Source organism: Peromyscus maniculatus, chromosome 17 (assembly GCF_049852395.1).
Source record: "Peromyscus maniculatus bairdii isolate BWxNUB_F1_BW_parent chromosome 17, HU_Pman_BW_mat_3.1, whole genome shotgun sequence".
Taxonomy (NCBI): Eukaryota; Metazoa; Chordata; class Mammalia; order Rodentia; family Cricetidae; genus Peromyscus; species Peromyscus maniculatus.
The window spans coordinates 39,808,781-39,828,968 of NC_134868.1; the positions used below are offsets into that span (position 1 = coordinate 39,808,781).

Genomic DNA, 20,188 nt, shown 5'->3' on the forward strand with positions numbered 1-20,188 from the left:
AGGAGTGTATATGACAGTGTCCATCCGGTATCATGAAGCATTTCTACATTTAAATGTTAACTGTATTTTCACATGTCTGCTTTGTAATACAAGCACCATTTTAGGCTCCAGGGTTCAAAGGGATTATTACAGACATTGTTACCCAATGTTAATAATCCAGTGGGATATACAGGGAAAGGTACATAAAACTATAAAACTACAATCCATGGGACTTGAGAGACAGATCAGTGGTTTACAGCACTTACTCTTCTTGCAGAGGACCAGAGTTCAGTTTTCAGCACCCATATGGTGGCTGGCAAGTATTTATAACTCCAGTTCTAGGGAATCTGATGCCTTCTTCTAACTTCTCTGGGCACTAGACACACATATGCACATACATACATACAGACAAAACATTCATACACATTATTAGTAAATAAACATAAAAAATTTTGTGATATTACTGCACAACTCAGCAGTGGCCTAGAGACTACTTAGTAAGTAAGGAATAATAAACTAAAGCCTGGAGGAATAGGTGCAGGCCGGAATATCCTGTTCCTTCTAAGCACTCAGGTCAATCTGAAGGCAGCTGGGAGCTAAGACATGTCTTCAGTAAGCTGACAGTGACATGATCCAAGTTCGGACTTGGAGCATGGGCTGGCAGAATGTTCCGTAAAGGGTCAGGCCGGAAGTGTTTTAGGCTTTGAGGGTCAAAACTTTCATTGCAGCTGCTCTGCCTTGCAGATGTAGTTGAAGCAGCCATTGATAATTTATAAGGCAATTAATGTGCCTGTATTCTTAGAAAACATGAATTATAAACACTGGAACTTAAATTTTGTGCATTTTATACAGGTTATAAAATATTCTTCTTTTGATCTTTATTCTTTGCCTTTAAGTCTAAGTAAAATAAGTGGATTTTTATAGTGGCCCCTGGGGTGATTACTCTCTTTTTGATCATTCCTGTGAAGAATGGATTGTAGAAAACCCAGAATTGTGGTAAAAGCAAAAACAGGGATGTTAACACCAGTGTTTTTACAAGAGGGGACGGTAGTAGAGAGGAGGAATGTGCAGTAGGCACAGTGAAAAGGAACAGTATTCTTGTAAGACAGGAAATAGAGTTGCAGGACTCTTTGATTGAAAAGATAATGGGTTAAGGAAAAGGAGTTCTTGAAGGTGTTTTTTAGTACTGGATGAGAATGTCATTCTTTTCAGTGGGCAGCTAAGAAGCACAGCTTGAAGGGATTGGATATTTAGGGGCTAAGGTTGAAAAACAAGAGCTTAGGAATATATTATTGAGTTCTGGCTACCTATGGACTAGTCCAGAAATTCATTATAGAATACAGACTTAGTATACAAGAGTAAGCAGGATGCTAACATATCTGCAACTGTGTGTGTGTGTTTCTATGTTCCTGTGGGAGGAAAGTTCACATGTGTGCCTGCACATGTGGAAGCCAGAGGACAACTTTGGGTATCATTCCTCAGGAGACATCCACTTTGCTATGTGTATTACCCCAATTCTCATTGTGCCTTTACTTTTGCTACACACACACACACACACACACACACACACACACACACACACACACAAACACACACATCTCAATCTGCACATGAGAGAAAATGTGATACCACATTTATCACAATAAGTCTAGCTTATTTTGGTTACATAATCATCTCTAGTTTTAAACCATTGTCCTGTGAATGTTATAATTGCATTCTTTACAACTGAATTAAACTGCATTGTATACATGTATCTCATTTTCTTTATCCATTCAATGTTGATAGGCATCTAGTTTGGTTCCATATCCTGGCTATTGTGACAAGTAAAGCAAATAGGAAGGATGGACAGGTGTCTTTGTAGTATGTTGACTTAGAGTTCTTTGGATCTGTGTCCCAAAGCTGCCATCCTATGGTAGTCCTAATGTCTGAGAAATTCATACTGATTTCCATAACGGCCGCATTCATTTCTATCTCTCGAGCAGTGGAGAAGGCGTCCTTTATTCCCACATCTTTGTCTGTGTTCGCTGTTTGTTTCCCTGGTGATGCCCATTCTGCTGGAGCGAGATGAGAGAGCAAAACTGTTTGTTTGTTGGTTTTTTCTCATGCCTGAGGGGGTTGAACATTTCTTTCTAAATATTTATTTGCCATTTGTATTTTAACCATTTGAGAAGTATCAGTTCAGTTCATTGACTTTCTTATTGAATGGTTTTAGATTTGGGGTATATTGAGAACTCTTTATATATTTTAGATATTAAGTCACTGTTAAATATAATTGGCTAAGATCCGCCCCCCCACACACTTTGCAGGTTTCTCTACAAATTGACGATTGCTTCCTTTGCTTTACTGAAGCTTCTTAATTTCATTCAACCTCATGTGATTTTTGTCCTGCTCTGTGGAATCTTTGCCTATGTCTGTACCTCAAGGTGTTTTCCTATAGCAATTACAGAACTTTAGGCATTTTAAAATTTTGTACAGGCTCAGACTTACAGATCTATTTTCATTCTTTCTATATCTAAATCTTTATCTGTATATTTATCTATCTATATCTGGTTTTCCTAACATCCTTTGCTGTTTTTTTTTCTCCACTGTATATTTTCGAAGCCTTTATTAAAAATCAAGTAGCCATAGCTGTGGGTTTAATTCTACCACTGTATTTCCTTTGATTCGTGTGTCTGTTTTTGTGTCAACACCAAGTTTTATTTTACTTTATTTTTACTGTATCTGAGTAGTATAATTTGGGGAAAGTTATTGCAATGTCTCCAATTTGCCTTCTGCTTAGGATTGCTCTTGCTATTGGGAGTTGTTTGTGCTTCTCGTTGAATGTTAGGATTGTTTTTTCTCTTTCTATGAAGAACCTATTTTGAATTTCGGCAGATATTAGATTGAATCACAGATGCTTCTGTAGTTTCGTTATTGTCACTGTATCCTGCCAATCTGTGTGTACTGGAGGTATTGCCATTTGCTAATGTCTGCAACGTTTTCCTTCAAAGTTTGAAGTTGCGGAAGGCTTTCGCCTCCTTGGTAGGTTTATTCCTAGGTTTTGAAGCTGCTTGAGTGGGCCCCTCCTACCCCCAACTTCTTAGTCAAGTTCTTTAGTTGAGGTATAGGGAAGCTACTGACTTTAGTGTGTCAGTTTTGTAACCCACTTCCTTGCTGAAAAAAATGTTTATGAGGTCGGAGAGTTTTCTGTTACAACATTAGGCTCTCTTAAGAATACCATCTGCGGTGGTGGCGCACGCCTTTAATCCCAGCACTTGGGAGGCAGAGCCAGGTGGATCTCTGTGAGTTCGAGGCCAGCCTGGGCTACCAAGTGAGTTCCAGGAAAGGCGCAAAGCTACACAGAGAAACTCTGTCTTGAAAAACCAAAAAAAAAAAAAAAAAAAAAAAAAAAAAAAGAATACCATCTGCAAGTAGGAATAATTTGGTTTTTTCTTTTCTATTTGTATCCCTTTGTTTCTTTTCTCTAACTGCTTGAGCTTAGCCTTTCAGCACTCCATTGACTAAGAATGAAGAAAGGTGGGAATCTCCTTGACCCTTCCAGACTAGTCCCGTCACCTGTCAGACATGGCCCATGTCTCTGGTGTTTCTGCAGCCATGACTCATGGCTTGGAGATGACAGTTGAGACCCGCTATTGAGCAGCAAAGACAGAAGCCCTAGCTAAGGGTGTTTCCTCTCTAGGCTGCTCTGTGTTGGTAGTGGAGTCCGTAAGAGATGTGAGCCACCTTGACAATGTCAGTGTTTGTGTTGTCTTTCACCTGTCTTCTGCGGAAGAAAACCTTGGCGACTGGGGATGGAGGGCTAAGAAGAAAATATTCGTAAGGAAAACAGACCTGGAGAAAGTTGTGAGAAGCTTGATTTCATAGGCACTTGTAACAAATATCCTTCGTTTCCCAATATCGGGGAGGTCAGGCCATTAGCAACTTGGTCTTTCTTGGCACCCATGTGGATCTCCTGTGGAATTGCAATTTCATTTTTGCGGCTTTTTTTCTTTGTAATTAGCTTATCAGTGAGGAATGCTTCTTATGAGCTATCTGGTTTGCCTCCCAGTCCATTTCCTTTCTGACAGTTTGGTACATTCTCTACAACTTTTGAAAAGTCCAAAACAAAATTGTATCTTTTATCATATATTTTCTTCTTTGATTTTGAAAAAAAATTGAGTAACTATTATTTCTTTGCTATTATTGCCTACTAACAAGAGTCGGTGATTTCAGGAACAGACCACGCTCCTGTTGATTAGAGAAGCATTCTCTTCTCTGTGGATAAATAGTACATGGCTGAGAAGGAAGACTGGTAGATGCTCTCCTTAAACCACTGTGAAAGACCTGAGAGGCACTTTTAACCATAGCTTTATAGTACATCATCTCATCCAAAATGTTTAAAGTCGAGGCGGTTGCAATTGAACCACAAATCGTCTTACTTATGTTGTGAAGAATAACTGTTAGCTTTGGAAAGATTCTTATTTGAAGTATGAAATAAAAAGTAAATGAGGGAAGAAGAAAAGTATATTTATTTTCTTTTAAATATTTTAGTGTCGGGATGCAGTCGCCAGGAACATCTTCCAGCTCCTCGCAACCTGTCATTTCAGCCCGAGAGCTGGACACCAGGGTAAGGTGTTCGTAATGTGCTGATTAACTTAGGAGTGGGTGGCCAGCAGTCTAAGACGGGCGTCAGCTCGTTTTCATCCTACGGGAGAAAGTGGGCCCTGGAGTTCTAAGAGTAAAGGCGACTTCTCTCTAACTGCGTTTTGAAAAGTGCTGTTGTTTCTTCCTAGACTGCGTTATATGCCAAGTTGGTGGAGGCAAGGCAGAAACATGCTAGTAAAATGGATGTGCCTCCGGCTATTCTAGCAACAAATAAGATTCTCCTGGATATGGCCAAAATGAGGTAAACTGTTCATGTTCCGATTCTCTCTGATATAATAGATTTCTAAAAGGTGTTGTTAGGTAATAGTATGACCACGACTTCCGCCTGTGATGTGATCTTAGATGCCTTTAGTTCCATATCTCCATGTGAGCGAATCATATTTATAAAACCAAATCCATTGCCCACTCACCCTCTGTACCTGGTTTCCATCTGAACCCCCTTCTTTCTGTAGTTCTAAGTTTTTAGTTATACTGGGTTGTTCCTCATGACGTATTTAAAACCTCGTTTTTGTTTTCCGTCCTCTGAGTCTCTCTTTCTTCCTTTTATTTAACAATTTCAGCTCTTTACATTTAAACACTCATGTCTATCAATCTGCACCTTCCTTCATATAGGTGTTACGTCAGACCTTTCCAGGCCTGTTCTATTGCAAAGGCCTCTTAACTGGCCATTCCCTCACATCTGATATACTAATAACAAATTAATTATATGATCTTAACTTCTTGGACTTAGAGGTCAAGCCCTTCTATTTGTTGGCTTAAACCTCCCCACCCCCATTTCAGTACAGATTTTGGAATGGTTTCTGTGACCTGATTTGCTTCTGTTTCTAGGCAATGTCCCATTCACTGTCATGTATGTTGTTTCTGCCTTGAATTCCTTGACTCTCTTAATTCCTCTTAGGAAAGCCTTACGCTCTGACTTAGTTATCGTTTCCTCCATGGTGTGTTCCATTGTGTTAACCAGCCAGTTCCTCTCCCTTGAATTTATCAAGGGCTTTCAGGTGGCTGCTGAAGATGCTTCTGTGGTGAATACTGCTTTATTCACTTTTCGGTATAATTAGTTATAAACATATGTCACACATTAGAACTTAAACTCTGTGACTAAAAGTATCAGTTTCCCACTTCATTGTGACTTTGATATCAGCTAGCATGAAAAATGAGGGGCTCAGCTAGTTCTAAATAGGTTAGAACTTATTTCCAAAGTTTTGTCTATTGGTTCCTTTAAAATTTGTTTTTGTCATTAAATTTCACTTAATAGGCACCACTTTAATGCAGGATGTTCTAATGATAATGCACAGTAACTTACACATTCACTATTGTGTTAAAAAAAATAAAGATTCTAAGATGACTCTTTACTATGCAGGAAAGATACTTACAGTACATGAGTAACCATTAATTACATTGTTGAATTTTAGGAAGGAGACATTAAGCAGTCTTGGATATTGGACATAATGGAAAAAATTGAGCTCTGTGATTCTGTGGGTGTTGTTTAGGTTTAAAAGTACAGCACGGAGGTTGTAGCATAATACGGACATTTAGCAGGTAAACGTTCTAACTAGCAGCTTGGACTTAAAGCAGATCTGAAGTTCAAGAAACAAAGATCCAGATAAATGCATTGAGTTAAAGGCCTGGTGAGCCAGTTTGCTGTTATAGGGGACATTTCATAGGGAAGAAATATGAAGGAGACTTTCTTCCGAGTTTCTTAGCCTTTCTTACTGTCCCATTCAGAACCTCAGGGTTTTCATTTCTGTGAATAATATGGAAAACCTAGTGGAAGCCTGGGTGTTAGCTTATTTGTTTCTGGTCATGGCCTCTTCACCAGTTAATACTTTCACTGAGTTTTTGTGGTGTTAGAAGTGAAGTGGAGCTTTTATTTGTTAATTGTTTACATAGCAAACCTATAAGTAAAGAGGATTGTGTAATGTGACCGTCTATAGAAAGCACTGGTTTTGAGTGTAGAAATGTATACAGTTACTGAGTACAGTGTGAGGCTGAGCATCACTGTATTCTTGGAGTGATTCTGTCTCGGTGGTTTCTTCATAATTCTTCCTCTTTTGTAAACAACAGACCAACTACTGTTGAAAATGTGAAACAGATTGATGGTGTCTCTGAAGGCAAAGCTACCCTCTTGGCCCCTCTGTTGGAAGTCATCACACATTTCTGTCAAGTGAACAGTGTTCAGGTAAGACCCTTGGGCTATAGAAGCTCTTAGAGAAGAACACTTTTGACCACCTCAGAAGCAACACTTTCTCCTTCATTTGCATTTCTGCCTGGACACTTAGAAAATGGATTCAGATTGTTTTACAGTCAATGGTTATAATAAAATGTTCTTTCTTTTGGTGTGTGTGTGCATGCGCATGCGTGCGTGCGTGCGTGCGTGCGTGCGTGCGTGCGTGTGTGTGTGTGTGTGTGTGTAGGATCCATCTGATGTGGGTGTGGGAAATAAAACTCAAATCCTTTAGAAGAGCAACACATGCTCTTATCTACCAAGTTGTCTATCTAGCCCTCTATCAAGTTTTTTTTGTTTTGTTTTGTTTTTTCTGTGTAGTTTTGGTGCCTGTCCTGGATCTCGCTCTGTAGACCAGTCTGGCCTCAAACTCACAGAGATCTGCCTGGCTCTGCCTCCCGAATGCTGGTATTAATGGCATGCGCCACCACCACCTAGCTCTATCTAAGATTTTACATGATGCTTAAAGGCCAGAGCTCTAGTTGGGATGTGTGCTATAGCTAATTGTTTAATATGTCAGCATAAATGCATATGTATGTATATACATGCATATATACATATATAGTTATATACATATCCAGATATAGTGAGGATATGTTTCTTTATGTTTCTGTATATGTCCATTCTGTGATATACTGTGTAAACTTGTATATTGATTCTGTCCAGTGTTCACTTCCAGAAGATTAGGGGATTAATGTAGAGACATTAATTAGAACATCATATGGCTGCTTTTGGATTCTTTCTCATGAGCCAAAGAGAAGATGAGAAAGTTTGTTGCATGCTGTCTAGCATATTTAACCTTTTAAATCAACATGTAAAAAATTCAGCTTCTTCTTGCATTCTTCATGAAAACTTGGTTATTTAGAGATTTTGTGTTATGTTTTCCTGTAATGCCTTACAGTCAAATGTTGATCATTATGTTGATGGTATTATTATGTCTGTCATTATGTTATTATCATTATTTGTGCTGCATTTAAAATTCTGTAGACAGACCTCTTTTCGAGTACAAAACCACAAGAGGAACAGAAGAAAAATCAGGAAGCGGAAAACGGGGAGTGCTCCCTCTCACAGTCTGTGGCTGTCACGTATTCTTTATTCCAGGAAAAGAAGATGTCCCTGGTAAGTGCTGCCTTCAGGGTGTTGACACTGGGGTTTGCTTGGCTTTTACTGTGGAAATTGTGACTTGGGGTTCATTACTTCATGTCATACAGTGAGTGCCATCTTTAATCTTCTGTCTCTGTCAGGTAACAGCAGCAAGTCTAGTGTGACCACGATTACTTAACAGAGACTGTGTCTCAATTAGGAAGAACACAGCTGTAGCTCAGGGAAGGTGCAGCAGGAGCGTTTTATAACCAGTTTAAAACTATTAGGGTATATATTCTAAGAAACAAAAAAATAAAATGTGGCCAAATAATACCAGATGTCGACACACCATTAACTATGAAATACAAGAAGCTTTGTAATCCGGAATGTGTGTAGTTTTTAATCTCCTGCACTCTCAGTGTGGAGAACTTACCTACCATGTGGGAGCCCCTGGGCTCTATCTGGAGCACTGCCAGAGAAAGTAAATTCAGTAAGTTAACAGAAACCAAGCACAAAGCTGTGAAAGTGTGCTGTTACATATGTATGATGTGGATACTGTAAAAGCATGCTCTTATGTGTGTATGATATGTATGCTGTGAAAGCATGCTCTTACATGTGTATGATGGGTATACTGTGAAAGTGTGCTCTTACATGTGTATGATGTATATACTGTGAAAGCATGCTGCTACATGTGTATGATATATTGTGAAAGTATGCTCTTACATGTGTATGATGTGTATACTGTGAAAAGTGTGCTCTTACATGTGTATGATGTGGATACTGTGAAAGTGTGCTCTTATGTGTGTATGAGGTGTATACTGTTTTTGTAAGTTATTGAAAGATCTGAAAATAACTTGGTAAAAATTTGCTCTTTATTCTGTGTCTTTCAGCACACATTGCTCCATTTTTTTCCTCCAAAACTATATTGGACACTCTTTTCAAAATCTTATAGCTGTGAAAAATGGTCATAGTTAGTATTTCTTCATTGTTCTAACATAAGTCTTTGTGGCTCATGAGTTTTTATTCTATGAGATGGGGAACAGATCACCAGAATAGGGCACTATGAAAACCCCTACTCTGCGTTCGTGGCCTCTCTGATACTAAACTGATTTGGAGCAGCTCATGTGCGTCAGAGCCTGCCTTTCCTGCCCACCATGCATCAGGGCACACTTTACCTTAGGGTCAGATGGAAAGAAGAATGTATAGTTCTTCACTTAAAATATCTAGATAGTCAGGTTCCTCACTTAAAATTAGAAAAGCCATTAGCCAAGAGACCAAGTGATTCCATTAGCTATTTTGTAAATAAAATACCTGGTTAGTAGGACTTTCAGTTGAATCTTGGGTAAGCAGTCAGTAATGTGCACTTGTTGAATATACCTTATATGTATGATTTGACCATGTACATACAGTAACGAGTATGGTTACCAAGAAAGTTTGGAATGGGCTCCAAATTTTGTGAATAAAGTATATTCTAATACTCAGTAACAATACATAAAATATATTACATTTTATGATTAATGATGCATTGAATGAAATATCTTTATTTATGTCTTATGGTATTATGCAGTAGTGTTTGATTTTGCAAAATGATTGTTGATTATCTGTACCTCCCTGGAGTCTTAAGAGGGTCTTGCTAGTTAACCACAAAATTAAATGCATCTGAGGACTAATTAGTGATGAGCAATAATACAGTTAGTTGGAGGTAATTTGATGCCTAGTATCAAATAACCCCGATATTATACACACATGGTACATACTTTTTAATGGAAAAGACTAGACATTTAATGAAAGCAATTCAACACCTACTTGTGAAGGATGAAATTAGTGCCCTAGATGGTGTGCTCTGTGAATGAATCAACATTCACACATACAGCCTGAATTCAGACTTTCTAAATATATTGAAAGAAATATCATGGATGTTAGCATAATTGAGTATCAATACTTTTTGTTTAAAAAAAAACACATTTTTACCTAATATATATAGTAAATGTATTTGGAGCCATGTCTGTTTAAAAAGTTTTATAGAAATCTTTTCCAAAGCTGGTCATCACTATTGTAAGGTCAGTAGTATAATAAAAGAGTGAGCAAGCATCCTTGTTAAACTGTAGCTACTGTTTTATGAATGGAGCCTATTTAAAACACTACTGTCTTCTCAGGACCCTTCTAAAGAGTGCTTCTGGAGTCGTACATCATCACTGAGCATTTAGGAGCTGTCTTCTTTGAAATTCATGTAGCCAAAGCACCGTGTCCACTTTCAGGAGCTTTATAGTACAGCTTCCTATATTTTCAAACAATTGTAACAGTTATCTGACTTACATAAAGTGGCTGATGGCTGACACCAAATAGCTTTTAAAGTGAATACAGAGGGAGAGGGGGGTTGCATTTTTGGCTACAATTGAGTGATTTTTGTTTTAATCAGTATACAGAGTGGAATCCGTGGAGGTCTGTTAAAGTAGTTTTGAAGAAATATTTAAAACGAGCATTGTTATCCATTGCTTATTTCTCAGTGACCATGTGCTGCCTGAAGATGCCAGCTACTTTCTCCCTGTGAGATGCAGTAGGAAGGTTTTCACTCACTGGCTCTTTGGCTCTTCCCCTGCAGCACGGCATCGCTGAGAATAGACTCCTGCCTCTCACGGCGGTTGGCATGCACTTAGCCCAGGCGGTGAAAGCTGGCTACCCCCTGGATATGGAGCGAGCTGGCCTGACCCCAGAGGTTCAGAAGATTATTGCTGATGTTATCCGAAACCCTCCCGTCAACTCAGGTGATGAGCGCAGCCCTTCTCTGCAGCCCTAATGAAGTAAACAAGTGCTTCACTCAGTTCCCTGTTAACAGCACTGACCCTTCTGCTTGGGTGAAACTTGCCTTGGGTGACCTTTTGATTTAAGGAAAGAAATTCTTTCTTCCTCAACAGAAAGTATACTGAAAAAATTCTCTTTTTTCAGGTGATAAGCTTCCCACTCATGTCCAAATCAGGCACGTTTAAAACTCCATCTTTCTCCATAGTCCTTCCCAGCAGCCGACTGCTCCTCATTTTCTCCTAAACGTCTCTGGGTCTCTGCCGCTGGTTTCTCTCTCTAACAGCGGTCAGTGGCATCGGTCACTGACATGGCAGCCTCATAGTTCCAGTAGATGAGCTTCTTCTCCAGGCTTGATAGACGGCTGGCTCGCCAGTGAAGAGTACCAGCTGTTCTTCAGAAGACAGAGGTTCAGTTCCCAGCACCCACATGGTGACCCACAGCCACCTGTAACTCCAGTTCCAGGAGCTCTGACACCTTCTTCTGACCTCTGTGGGGACCAGGCACAAATATGGTGCATAACTGTACATGCAGGCAAACACATCCATACCACCCCCCCCAAATATCATTTGTTCTCATCCCACTGAGGAACCTCAGCTGTGCCACAGAGCTGAGCCCCCTGCTTGCCTCGCAGAGGTGTTTAAGAAGTGATGTATTTTACAGAAGTAGAGGCATATTAGAGAAATTTCCTCTTAAATACACAAGTATACAGTCAGAGCGTTAAAACGGTACATCTGATTTTTAAAAATCTGTCTGTTAGACTAGAGTAATGATCATCTTAAAAACAAAAAAAAATGAGTGAATTCTTACTTTTTATTACCTGAAATTCTTTCGCATGTGGAAACAACTAGAGTTGTGTCCCCAACCCCAAAAATTTGTAAAGTGACAAAGCAACAGAATTACTTAGTGAGAGTCTTTCTCAAATACAGTCTGGCTATTATTTGATTTTCTGTGCAGACCTGGGTAGAGAGAAAGCATGTCTAGACATGCCAATCTGAGGCTTAGAGTGGTGCTTATGCATCTATAATTCCAAGTTAATGAATTGATAGTTTTGGAACTTGGTCAAAGTGGATCTGCTAAGGTTAACTTTAAATTCATAAGTTTTAAGACCCAAGGGCCAGATCTTAGACTTTGTGATAAAATATCCAGAGTAACTCAATTGTGAGTCATCTTACGAGAAAACTATGAGTCTTCCTGACATCTGACCAGTCTGTTAGACATGAAGGCGTAGTGAGGAGAATAGCATTTACCATGCAGGTTTTAGATTAAAGTTGTATCAGTCTTTATCCATTGTTTCAGGGAAAGCTAAAGACTGGAATATTGGCTAGAAATACATTGTCTCTTAGGACTCAGACACATTTTGATAACATGGTTGGGCAATGTTATGCAGCATTGCTTCCTTTTTTTAAAAAAAAAATATTGACAATCCTGTTTGCTGCTGATTGGCTGCCTTCCTGAAACCGTGGACTGACAGATGGAGTTAGTCTAGAGAGGTAGATGCAAAGGCTTTGGCAGAAGACACACCAGTGAGTCAGTCTTATCTCTGACAGTTCATGGGTTAGGACCATTAGCACATGACCCAAACCTTTCCAGGTCTTGGGTTTTTCATGTATGAGACAGAAAGGAATACTATTTTTATCTTACAGAATTGTGAGAAGTACACTGGATACCAGAGAGAGCGCCTTGGTACACCATACGTAGTAAAAGTGACATTAGTGAAGGACGGTGATGAAGTAAATGATAATCTCTAAGAGCATTTTAAAAATAGCCTTCAAAGCTCATTACTTTTATATTATATCCTTTTTGATAGTTAATTAAACGTCTATGAGGTTGGAGCTGGAGAGATGGCTCAGTGGATAAGAGCACTTGCTACTTTTACAGAGGACCCAGGTTGGGTCCCCAGCACCCACATGGTGACGGTCAAATGTCTGTAACTCGAGTTCCAGGGGATATGGTGCCCTGCTGTGGTCTATGTGGACACCATGAACACACATACAGTGCACATACATACATGCAGGCAAAGCAGTCATATACATAAAATACAAATAAATCTTGAAAAAAAGAATATATGAAGTTAATAAGTACGTGTATACAAAGGAAGATTTCAAAAACCACACAATCAGTCCTCAGTATTGATTTCATGTCTCCACAGGGATATAAAAGTCTGTGGATGTCCAAGAGTCTTCAATAAAATGTAACACTCAAATGCATGTAACACATATCCTGTACTTTAAATCACATTATATCACATATAATATGTAGCTAGTACAACATTAAATGCTATGTCAGTTATTACAATATATTGTTTGAGAAATAGTAAGGAGAATGTGTGTACATGTTCAGTACATGTTTTTTGTTTGTTTTGAGACAAGGTCTTGCTGTGTAGTCTAGGCTGCCCTTGAATTCATCTTCCTCCTGACTAAGTCTGAGTGCTGGGACTAGACATATACCACCATACCCCGTCCATGGTTGATGAAACCAGGCTGTGAGACCTGTGGCTTTGATGAAGAGCCAACGGATAACAATGGTAAATTGTATTTTATAGAAGCGTGCGACTTTGAGAATTCTCCAAGCTATGGTGGTCTTTTGCGTGTTTACATACTAAATAGTTGAGCAATATTCTTGAATAACAGCAACAAAATAGGACTGTTCTAACTCAACTCATTACCACGTATCTATAGAAAGTGTCTGACTTGGCTATGGTAAAGAGTTGAGTTGCTGTTAATTTAGTTTCTAAGTTGTATGATTATAAAGTTAAAGAACTTTTGACAAGAAACAAAAGTAGAAACCCTTTTCTCTTTCGCATCCCCAATCTGTTTTGCATAGTGATGGGAGCCTAGGGAGCTGCAAAAATAATTTTAACATCACATTTAAGATTGATGATTTACCAAGTTTTAATTTTTACTAATGCCATTTTAAGTCATACTGCCAAATAACTTAAAATTAACTTAAAAGCTATCAAAATAAAATGTAAATTATAATTTTTGTTAAGATTCAGGTTTATTAAGTCTCTTGTTTGACTAAAATAAATTAATTTTATTCCCTTTAATGTTGTCTAGTGCCTTTAAATACTGTCTGCCATATGAGCTTAGTAATTTCAATTTCTGATGTTAGAAGGTTAATTTTTAAATCATTTTTTTATCTTTTAGAATTTCATACACAAATACTGTTTTTGCATCATTTCTACTCTTTTCTCTCTCCTGTCCAGTTCATTGCTGCTTCCTCCATCCCATCTCAAATTCATGATCTCTTCTTTAATTATTGTTATTACACATGTGTGCATGTGCACATACATGCACATGCACACCCCACAGACACAGAATCTACTGAGTCCATTTAGTGTTCTCAATGTACATATGTGTAGACAAGGCCAACTTAGTAACTTTTTAAACTATTTCAGTATTTTAATGAACAAGTTTGTTTGAATTTAAATTTTATACAATCCCAAATTGAATTTTTTCTGTGTTTTTATAATATAATATGATATGATATGATATAATATAATATAATATAAACTCAAAAATAGAGTAATTGTGAATTGAAATCTTATTTTTGTGCACTCTTGTTTCCCATCTAGATTTTCACTCTGTCACTTTGTGTTTTTATGATTTTGTGAGTTTTTTATTAGTTTGTCTATGTTTATATAATTTCAAACTTGTTTTGTTACCTTGAGTATCTTAACTATGCTTATAAGATGAACTATGAACCAATAGCTGAGGAGCTCCCATGGAACTGGACCAGGCCCTCGGGATAAGTGAGACAGTTGATGAACTTGAACTGTTTAGGAGGTCCCCAGGGGGTGGGACCAGGACTTGTCCTTGGTGCATGAGCTGGCTTTTTTGAACCTAGGGCCTATCCTGAGACACTTTACTCAGCCTTGGTGCAGGGAGGAGGGGACTGGACCTGCCTCAACTGAATCTACTGGACTGGGCTGACTCCCCAGGGGAGACCTTGCCTTGGAGGAGGTGGAAATGGGGGGTTGATTGGGGGGAAAGGGTGGGAGATGGGAGGATGGGGGAATCCGTGGCTGATACGTAAAGTTAAATTAATTATAAAATAAAAATATTTATATAAAAAGATAAGTAAGCTATTTAATGAGGTACCTAGATAATACTCGGAATAATTTCTCCCATTTCTTATGTGCATGGAATTGGAAAATTAAGGGTAGCTTCCACAAAGGGGTGACATGACCTCGTTAAAACACCGAATGGGTATAGCCAGTGCTACCATTCAAGTTCTGGGATATGCAGGAGGGTGGCATGGCAGGAGGTAGAGTTAATACAGGTGACCAAGCTGTCATGCAGGATGACTTCAAGATAGTCATAGCTTAAAGATAGAACACGCTTGCAGAAGTGTGTAAACTACCAATGACACCTACAGTCATGCAAACTCTGTATATACCATCACTATCAGTAGTTAGGCTAGAGGTAAATGTTTGTGCGCTATAGCTTTTTTAACATGTTTTTAATTTTAGAAGTAAATTTTATTCAAAAATGAAGTAAGATTCTTTTCAAATAACCTTAGTATAACATTATTATAGTTCAGTATTTTGATTATTTTCTAAAATTTAGTTTTAATACTATACTTACACCATAAAATTAAGGATGTGTATTTTCATTATCTAATTTAATAACTCACAGAAGAAAATGCATATTATACAGTATAGTTAGTTATATTAATTGATTGAAAAATGGGAAAATTCAGTGACTTCTCTGGAACAGCACTACCCAATAAAAATATAATGTTAACCACAAGAACAACTTAATTTTCTAATGTCTACATTAAAAACTAAATAGATATGATTAATTTTAATAAGAGTTTAATCTGTTCTGTATACTAAATATGATTTCAATGTTGAATTAATCTAAAGTTCTTAGCAAGCTATTTTACATTTTTTTTCTCTAGTAAGCCTTTTCAGTCAGGCATTTTATGTTTATAACATGTCTTCTGATGCTAAAGTTTAATTAGAAGTACTTTAGCCAGTGTGCTGGTGCATGGGTTAATCCCAGAGCTTGGGAAATGGAGCCAAGAGCATTAGTAATTCAAGATCTTTATTATCTACACAATGAGTCCAAGACCAACTTGGGCTAGATGAGAAAACAGCAACATCAAAAAAATACTGATTTGTATTTAGCTTTCAGAAACTTTGAAGTTGAACAAAGTGAACTGGTATAGTATTGGTTTTTAAGTTTAATAATTAATTTGAGTTAATTCCAGATGTTCAGTAGCATGCGCTTGGTTAATGGCTATAGTATTAGAGCACAATTTAGAGGTGACTTACCAGTGTACATCAAACTGCAATGTATATAACCTGGGAACTAGCAACCCCACTCTGAGCAATCCAGAGATACGGAAAAATGCATGTACTAAAATGTTCATCAGAGCACAACTGTAAAGAAAAATTGAAGACAATGGGAACTTGCAGTCAAGCCTGCTGTATGCACAGAGCGGAGTACTGCTCAGTGCTGGTGGGACTTATGTGATAATCAGAATGTTGCATCGACCCCAGAACAAATACCATTTTCATTGGGTTAACAGGATAATCTCATTAATGATTTTAGTACGTATTTAGTGCATAGTCCTTTCTCAGATGATGCTTAGCACCCGTCTTACATTTTAAGCCTGGAATGTATGTAGGTAGCCAACTGCACTACTTTTTTGTTAGTTATTTTTATCTGTGCCTTTTAAAAAAAAATCTGTTTTGCATGAGTCCTTGAGTAGCAAGCCACAGTCTTTGGGAGAAAAGAAGAACTAAACCTGGAAATATCAACATTTTAAATTCCTGTTTTCAAGGTGTCATTCAAAAATTTCTTGACTTCTGATCACTGAGTTGAATTGAGTGGCAGGAATGCTTGATGTGTTTTATAAACTAAGTGGAGATGAATAAGTAGGTTCTGGGTTGCTTCGTTTTCTTGTGCTTGACCTTGAAGGTGAGGATGACGTGGAAAGGAGAGGATACACTCCGATGACAGGTAGTAGTTTATCTGTAGGAGACGCTCCACGGTGTGTAAATGGGACTGACTGATACAGCACCAGTTAATTGTGTTGCCACCACACGTGCGAGCTCCTTCATTCTGAAAGCAAAATCCTGTGACAGAGTTTTGTCCTATGTATATAATGGGGTTGACTTTGAGCACTGCATGCCTCCAATTCTTAATTAAAACATATCATGGTGAACATAGTCTCCTAGGAAATTCACCTATGATAACCATTTTATGTAACTGATGTAGTTTGTTATGCTATATATTATTGATGTAATTATATTAGAATATTATTCACAATTATCAATTAGTTATAGTTTAAGAGTAATTTTGTTTTGTTTTGTTTTGTTTTGAGACAAGGTTCTCTGTGTAACAGCCTTGGTTGTCCAGGAACTTACTTTGTAGACCAGGTTGGCCTTGAACTCACAGAGATTTGTCTGCCTCTGCCTCCTGAGTGCTGGAATTCTTGTGCCACCATGCCTAGCAAGAGTAATTTTTAAAAGAATTTATTGTGTGTGTGTGTAAGTTCATGCATACACGAGCACAGGTCTCTGCAGAGGCCAGAAGAGGGCATAAGATTCCCTGCAGCCAGAATTATAATTACAGGTGGTTTAAGTACTTGATGTGAGTGCTGGGAACTAAACTTGGATCCTCTGTAAGAGCAATGTGCGCTCTTAACTGTTGAGCTATCTCTCCAGCCCTGAGAATAAATTTTTAAGAGAAATTAATTTGTAACCAGTATTTGGAAATTGAAGCACAATTTCCTTTAACAAAGGGTCTGTGCATGGTTGTTATTATTCTCAAAAGACAGCTTAATGAATGACTATGTAGCATCCTTAATATTGACCTGTCCTGGAGCTAAGGGCTTGGGCAGAGTCCTTGGGGGGAAACCATGATGTTACTCCATTTCCCTTAACGATGTTGCCATTCGAAAGACAAAAGCTTTCTTGGGCAGTTTTCTTCCTTGCACATGCTGTTTCATCATGCTCACCTCATAGGTTTCTAAATGGTCTCCTTAACTCGTGTTGGTCTGTCTTTCTTATATTTTGCAGATATGTATAAAGTTAAACTCATTAGAATGTTAGTTCCTGAAAACATCGACACGTACCTTATCCACATGGTCATTGAGACCCTTGAGAGTGGTGACGGCAGAAGCCAGCCTTCCTGCGACCCCAACAGAAAGAGATGCTTCCCCAGCTCTGAAGAGAGCGGTGTGAGCTTTAAGAAAAGCAAGGACGTAGCCACTGATAGCAAGGTATTAATTACATGTACAGTGTTTACAAAGTGTCTCTTTGTATGCTCAGTGATCTGTTGTAATATATAAATCTGTATGTGCTGTTCCCTTTGCTGTTCAAAATATATAAGAAAATCTGTTTTTTAAAAGGCAATAAAGGAAATATAATTTATTGTGTAGAATCTCAGCTTATATTTTACCTGTATTGGCTTTGTGATCTGGAGAAATACACCTCATTCTAGAGATGTAGTTAATGGAGTTAGCTTTGTGTATCATGACAATGTATATGGTTTATAGAAGTGAAGACAAATTTGATTATAAATGCTTCCCACTAATTGATTCTCATGCTCTGGTATGAAGATTGTACTCTACAGGTGGATAGTTATGATTATGAGCATAGCATAGGGAGTCTTTTGTATAGTTAGAAAAAAATATGCATTCAGTGTTATTTTAGATGATATTAAAATGCTTTAAAAATGACATTTTGCTAGCCAGGTGGTGGTGGCGCACGCTCAGGAGGCAGAGGCAGGTGGATCTCTGTGAGTTTGAGGCCAACCTGGTTTATAGAGCAAGTTCTAGGACAGCCAGGGCTACACAGAGAAATCATGTCTTGAAAAAAAAAAAAAAGGTTTGACCTTTAATAGCTCCAGGGTCTACATGACGTGCTTATAGTTATTGCTGAGCTTTTAATAACTCATTGAAAATATTCTAGCTCTCCCACAGCAAGCTTGGTGTGGTGGCTTGTAGCTGTTAACACTTGTGTTAGAAGTGAGGTTCTACATTTTAGCACTACAGCAATCTCTGTAGGGTTTCCAGCACTGGACTCTTATTCTTCCCAATAGTGTAAAAATAAAGAGACCTGATTTTTTTTTTATAAATTAAATTGGTCTTTTAAAATTCTGTACTTTAGTTAGCTTTGTGTATTGTCTTGTTTTCTTAAATATAAAATGTTAATATTTTAATATTCAATATGAAATTTCAATATACAATTCCTTTTCCTAAGGAATTTACCTTTGGCTTTTTTTCCTTACCTGTGAATATTCTGAAACCTTTTAAAGGCAGAAAACACAATAAAATATAGAAATTAATTGATAAAGCATATAAAGTCATCATTCTTGAAATGGTATAAATTATACCTTAGGCACATTTGACTTAAATTAAGCTACCTTATTATAAAAGCCTTTAAATGCGTCCAGTAAGTAAATTAACTTGGCTAAGTTCTAAGGAGTATTCTTTTTTCGTTGTTTTTGGTTTTTTCGAGACAGGGTTTCTCTGTGTAGCTTTGGTGCCTGTCCTAGAACTTGCTCTGTAGATCAGGCTGGCCTTGAACTCACAGAGATCCGCCTGGCTCTGCCTCCCGAGTGCTGGGATTAAAGGCATGCGCCACTACCACCCGGCTCTAAGGAGTATTCTTATTAGCATGATTTCTGTGCTTTAATTCTCAGTCTCTAGTGACTCAATGTCATATTCATATTTGTACCGTAGTAGGTTTATAGAGCACTTACCTACTTCAAATAGTCATTTTTGTTTGTTTTTTCATGTGCAGATGGTATAGCACAAAACATTCCTTTTGTATTATTAATTTTTTTTCAAGGACTTTTGACTGGGTTCTAAGGATTTTGATAGATGAGACCCTAAAATCACATGCAAAGTGTTATGCATGTGTATAACTTGTTCTTTTTCTGAGAAGGGGATCTATGGTCATCAGGAAATTCTGAGAGCAGTCTACAAAGCAAAGATTTTTTTTCATTTATTCAGTGAGTGTTTTTGAGTGCTTGTTACTTCCTGGCCACTCTGCAAGGAGCCGTGACTGAGTCAGTCTACTGGCCTTCTGCTACCACGGGTGTCAGAACCTGTTTTCTCTTTCATGTGCTCAATAAACTCTTTCTGTGTGTACATGTATATACTTGTATATATGCCTTCCTAGGGCATCACATTCATCTTCTTTTAAAGTTTTTTTTGTTGTTGTTGTTTTCTTTAAAAGCTCTTGGACTTGGGGCCTTGTGCATGCCAGATGAGTGTTAGCCTAAATTCACCACGGTGATCAACCCAAAATAAACGTGTCATACTATGTAGATTAGAAATAATGTCCAATTTTTTACTTAGCAAATTAGTGCCTGAACTTGAGTATCTTGAAAGACAATAGTGAAGCCAGTGAGATGTTCAGTGGATAAAAGCTTTTGCCTATGCAAGGCTGATGGTTGTGTTTGATTCCTAGAACCCATGTGAAAATGGCAGATCCAG

The 20,188-nt window shown here is 38.0% G+C and overlaps 1 protein-coding gene across 4 annotated transcripts in view; it reads left to right on the forward strand.

Moving 5' to 3' along the window:
• Wrn (WRN RecQ like helicase) overlaps positions 1-20,188 on the forward strand; it is a 118,106-nt gene that overhangs the window by 93,602 nt on the left and 4,316 nt on the right. For all 4 annotated transcript variants that reach the window (XM_015992785.3, XM_015992787.3, XM_076553533.1 and 1 more), the window contains 6 exons: positions 4,510-4,585; positions 4,752-4,864; positions 6,688-6,802; positions 7,835-7,966; positions 10,533-10,695; positions 17,763-17,965. In XM_015992785.3, coding sequence (XP_015848271.1) covers positions 4,510-4,585; positions 4,752-4,864; positions 6,688-6,802; positions 7,835-7,966; positions 10,533-10,695; positions 17,763-17,965 — 802 coding nt within the window. The remainder of the gene's footprint in view (positions 1-4,509; positions 4,586-4,751; positions 4,865-6,687; positions 6,803-7,834; positions 7,967-10,532; positions 10,696-17,762; positions 17,966-20,188) is intronic.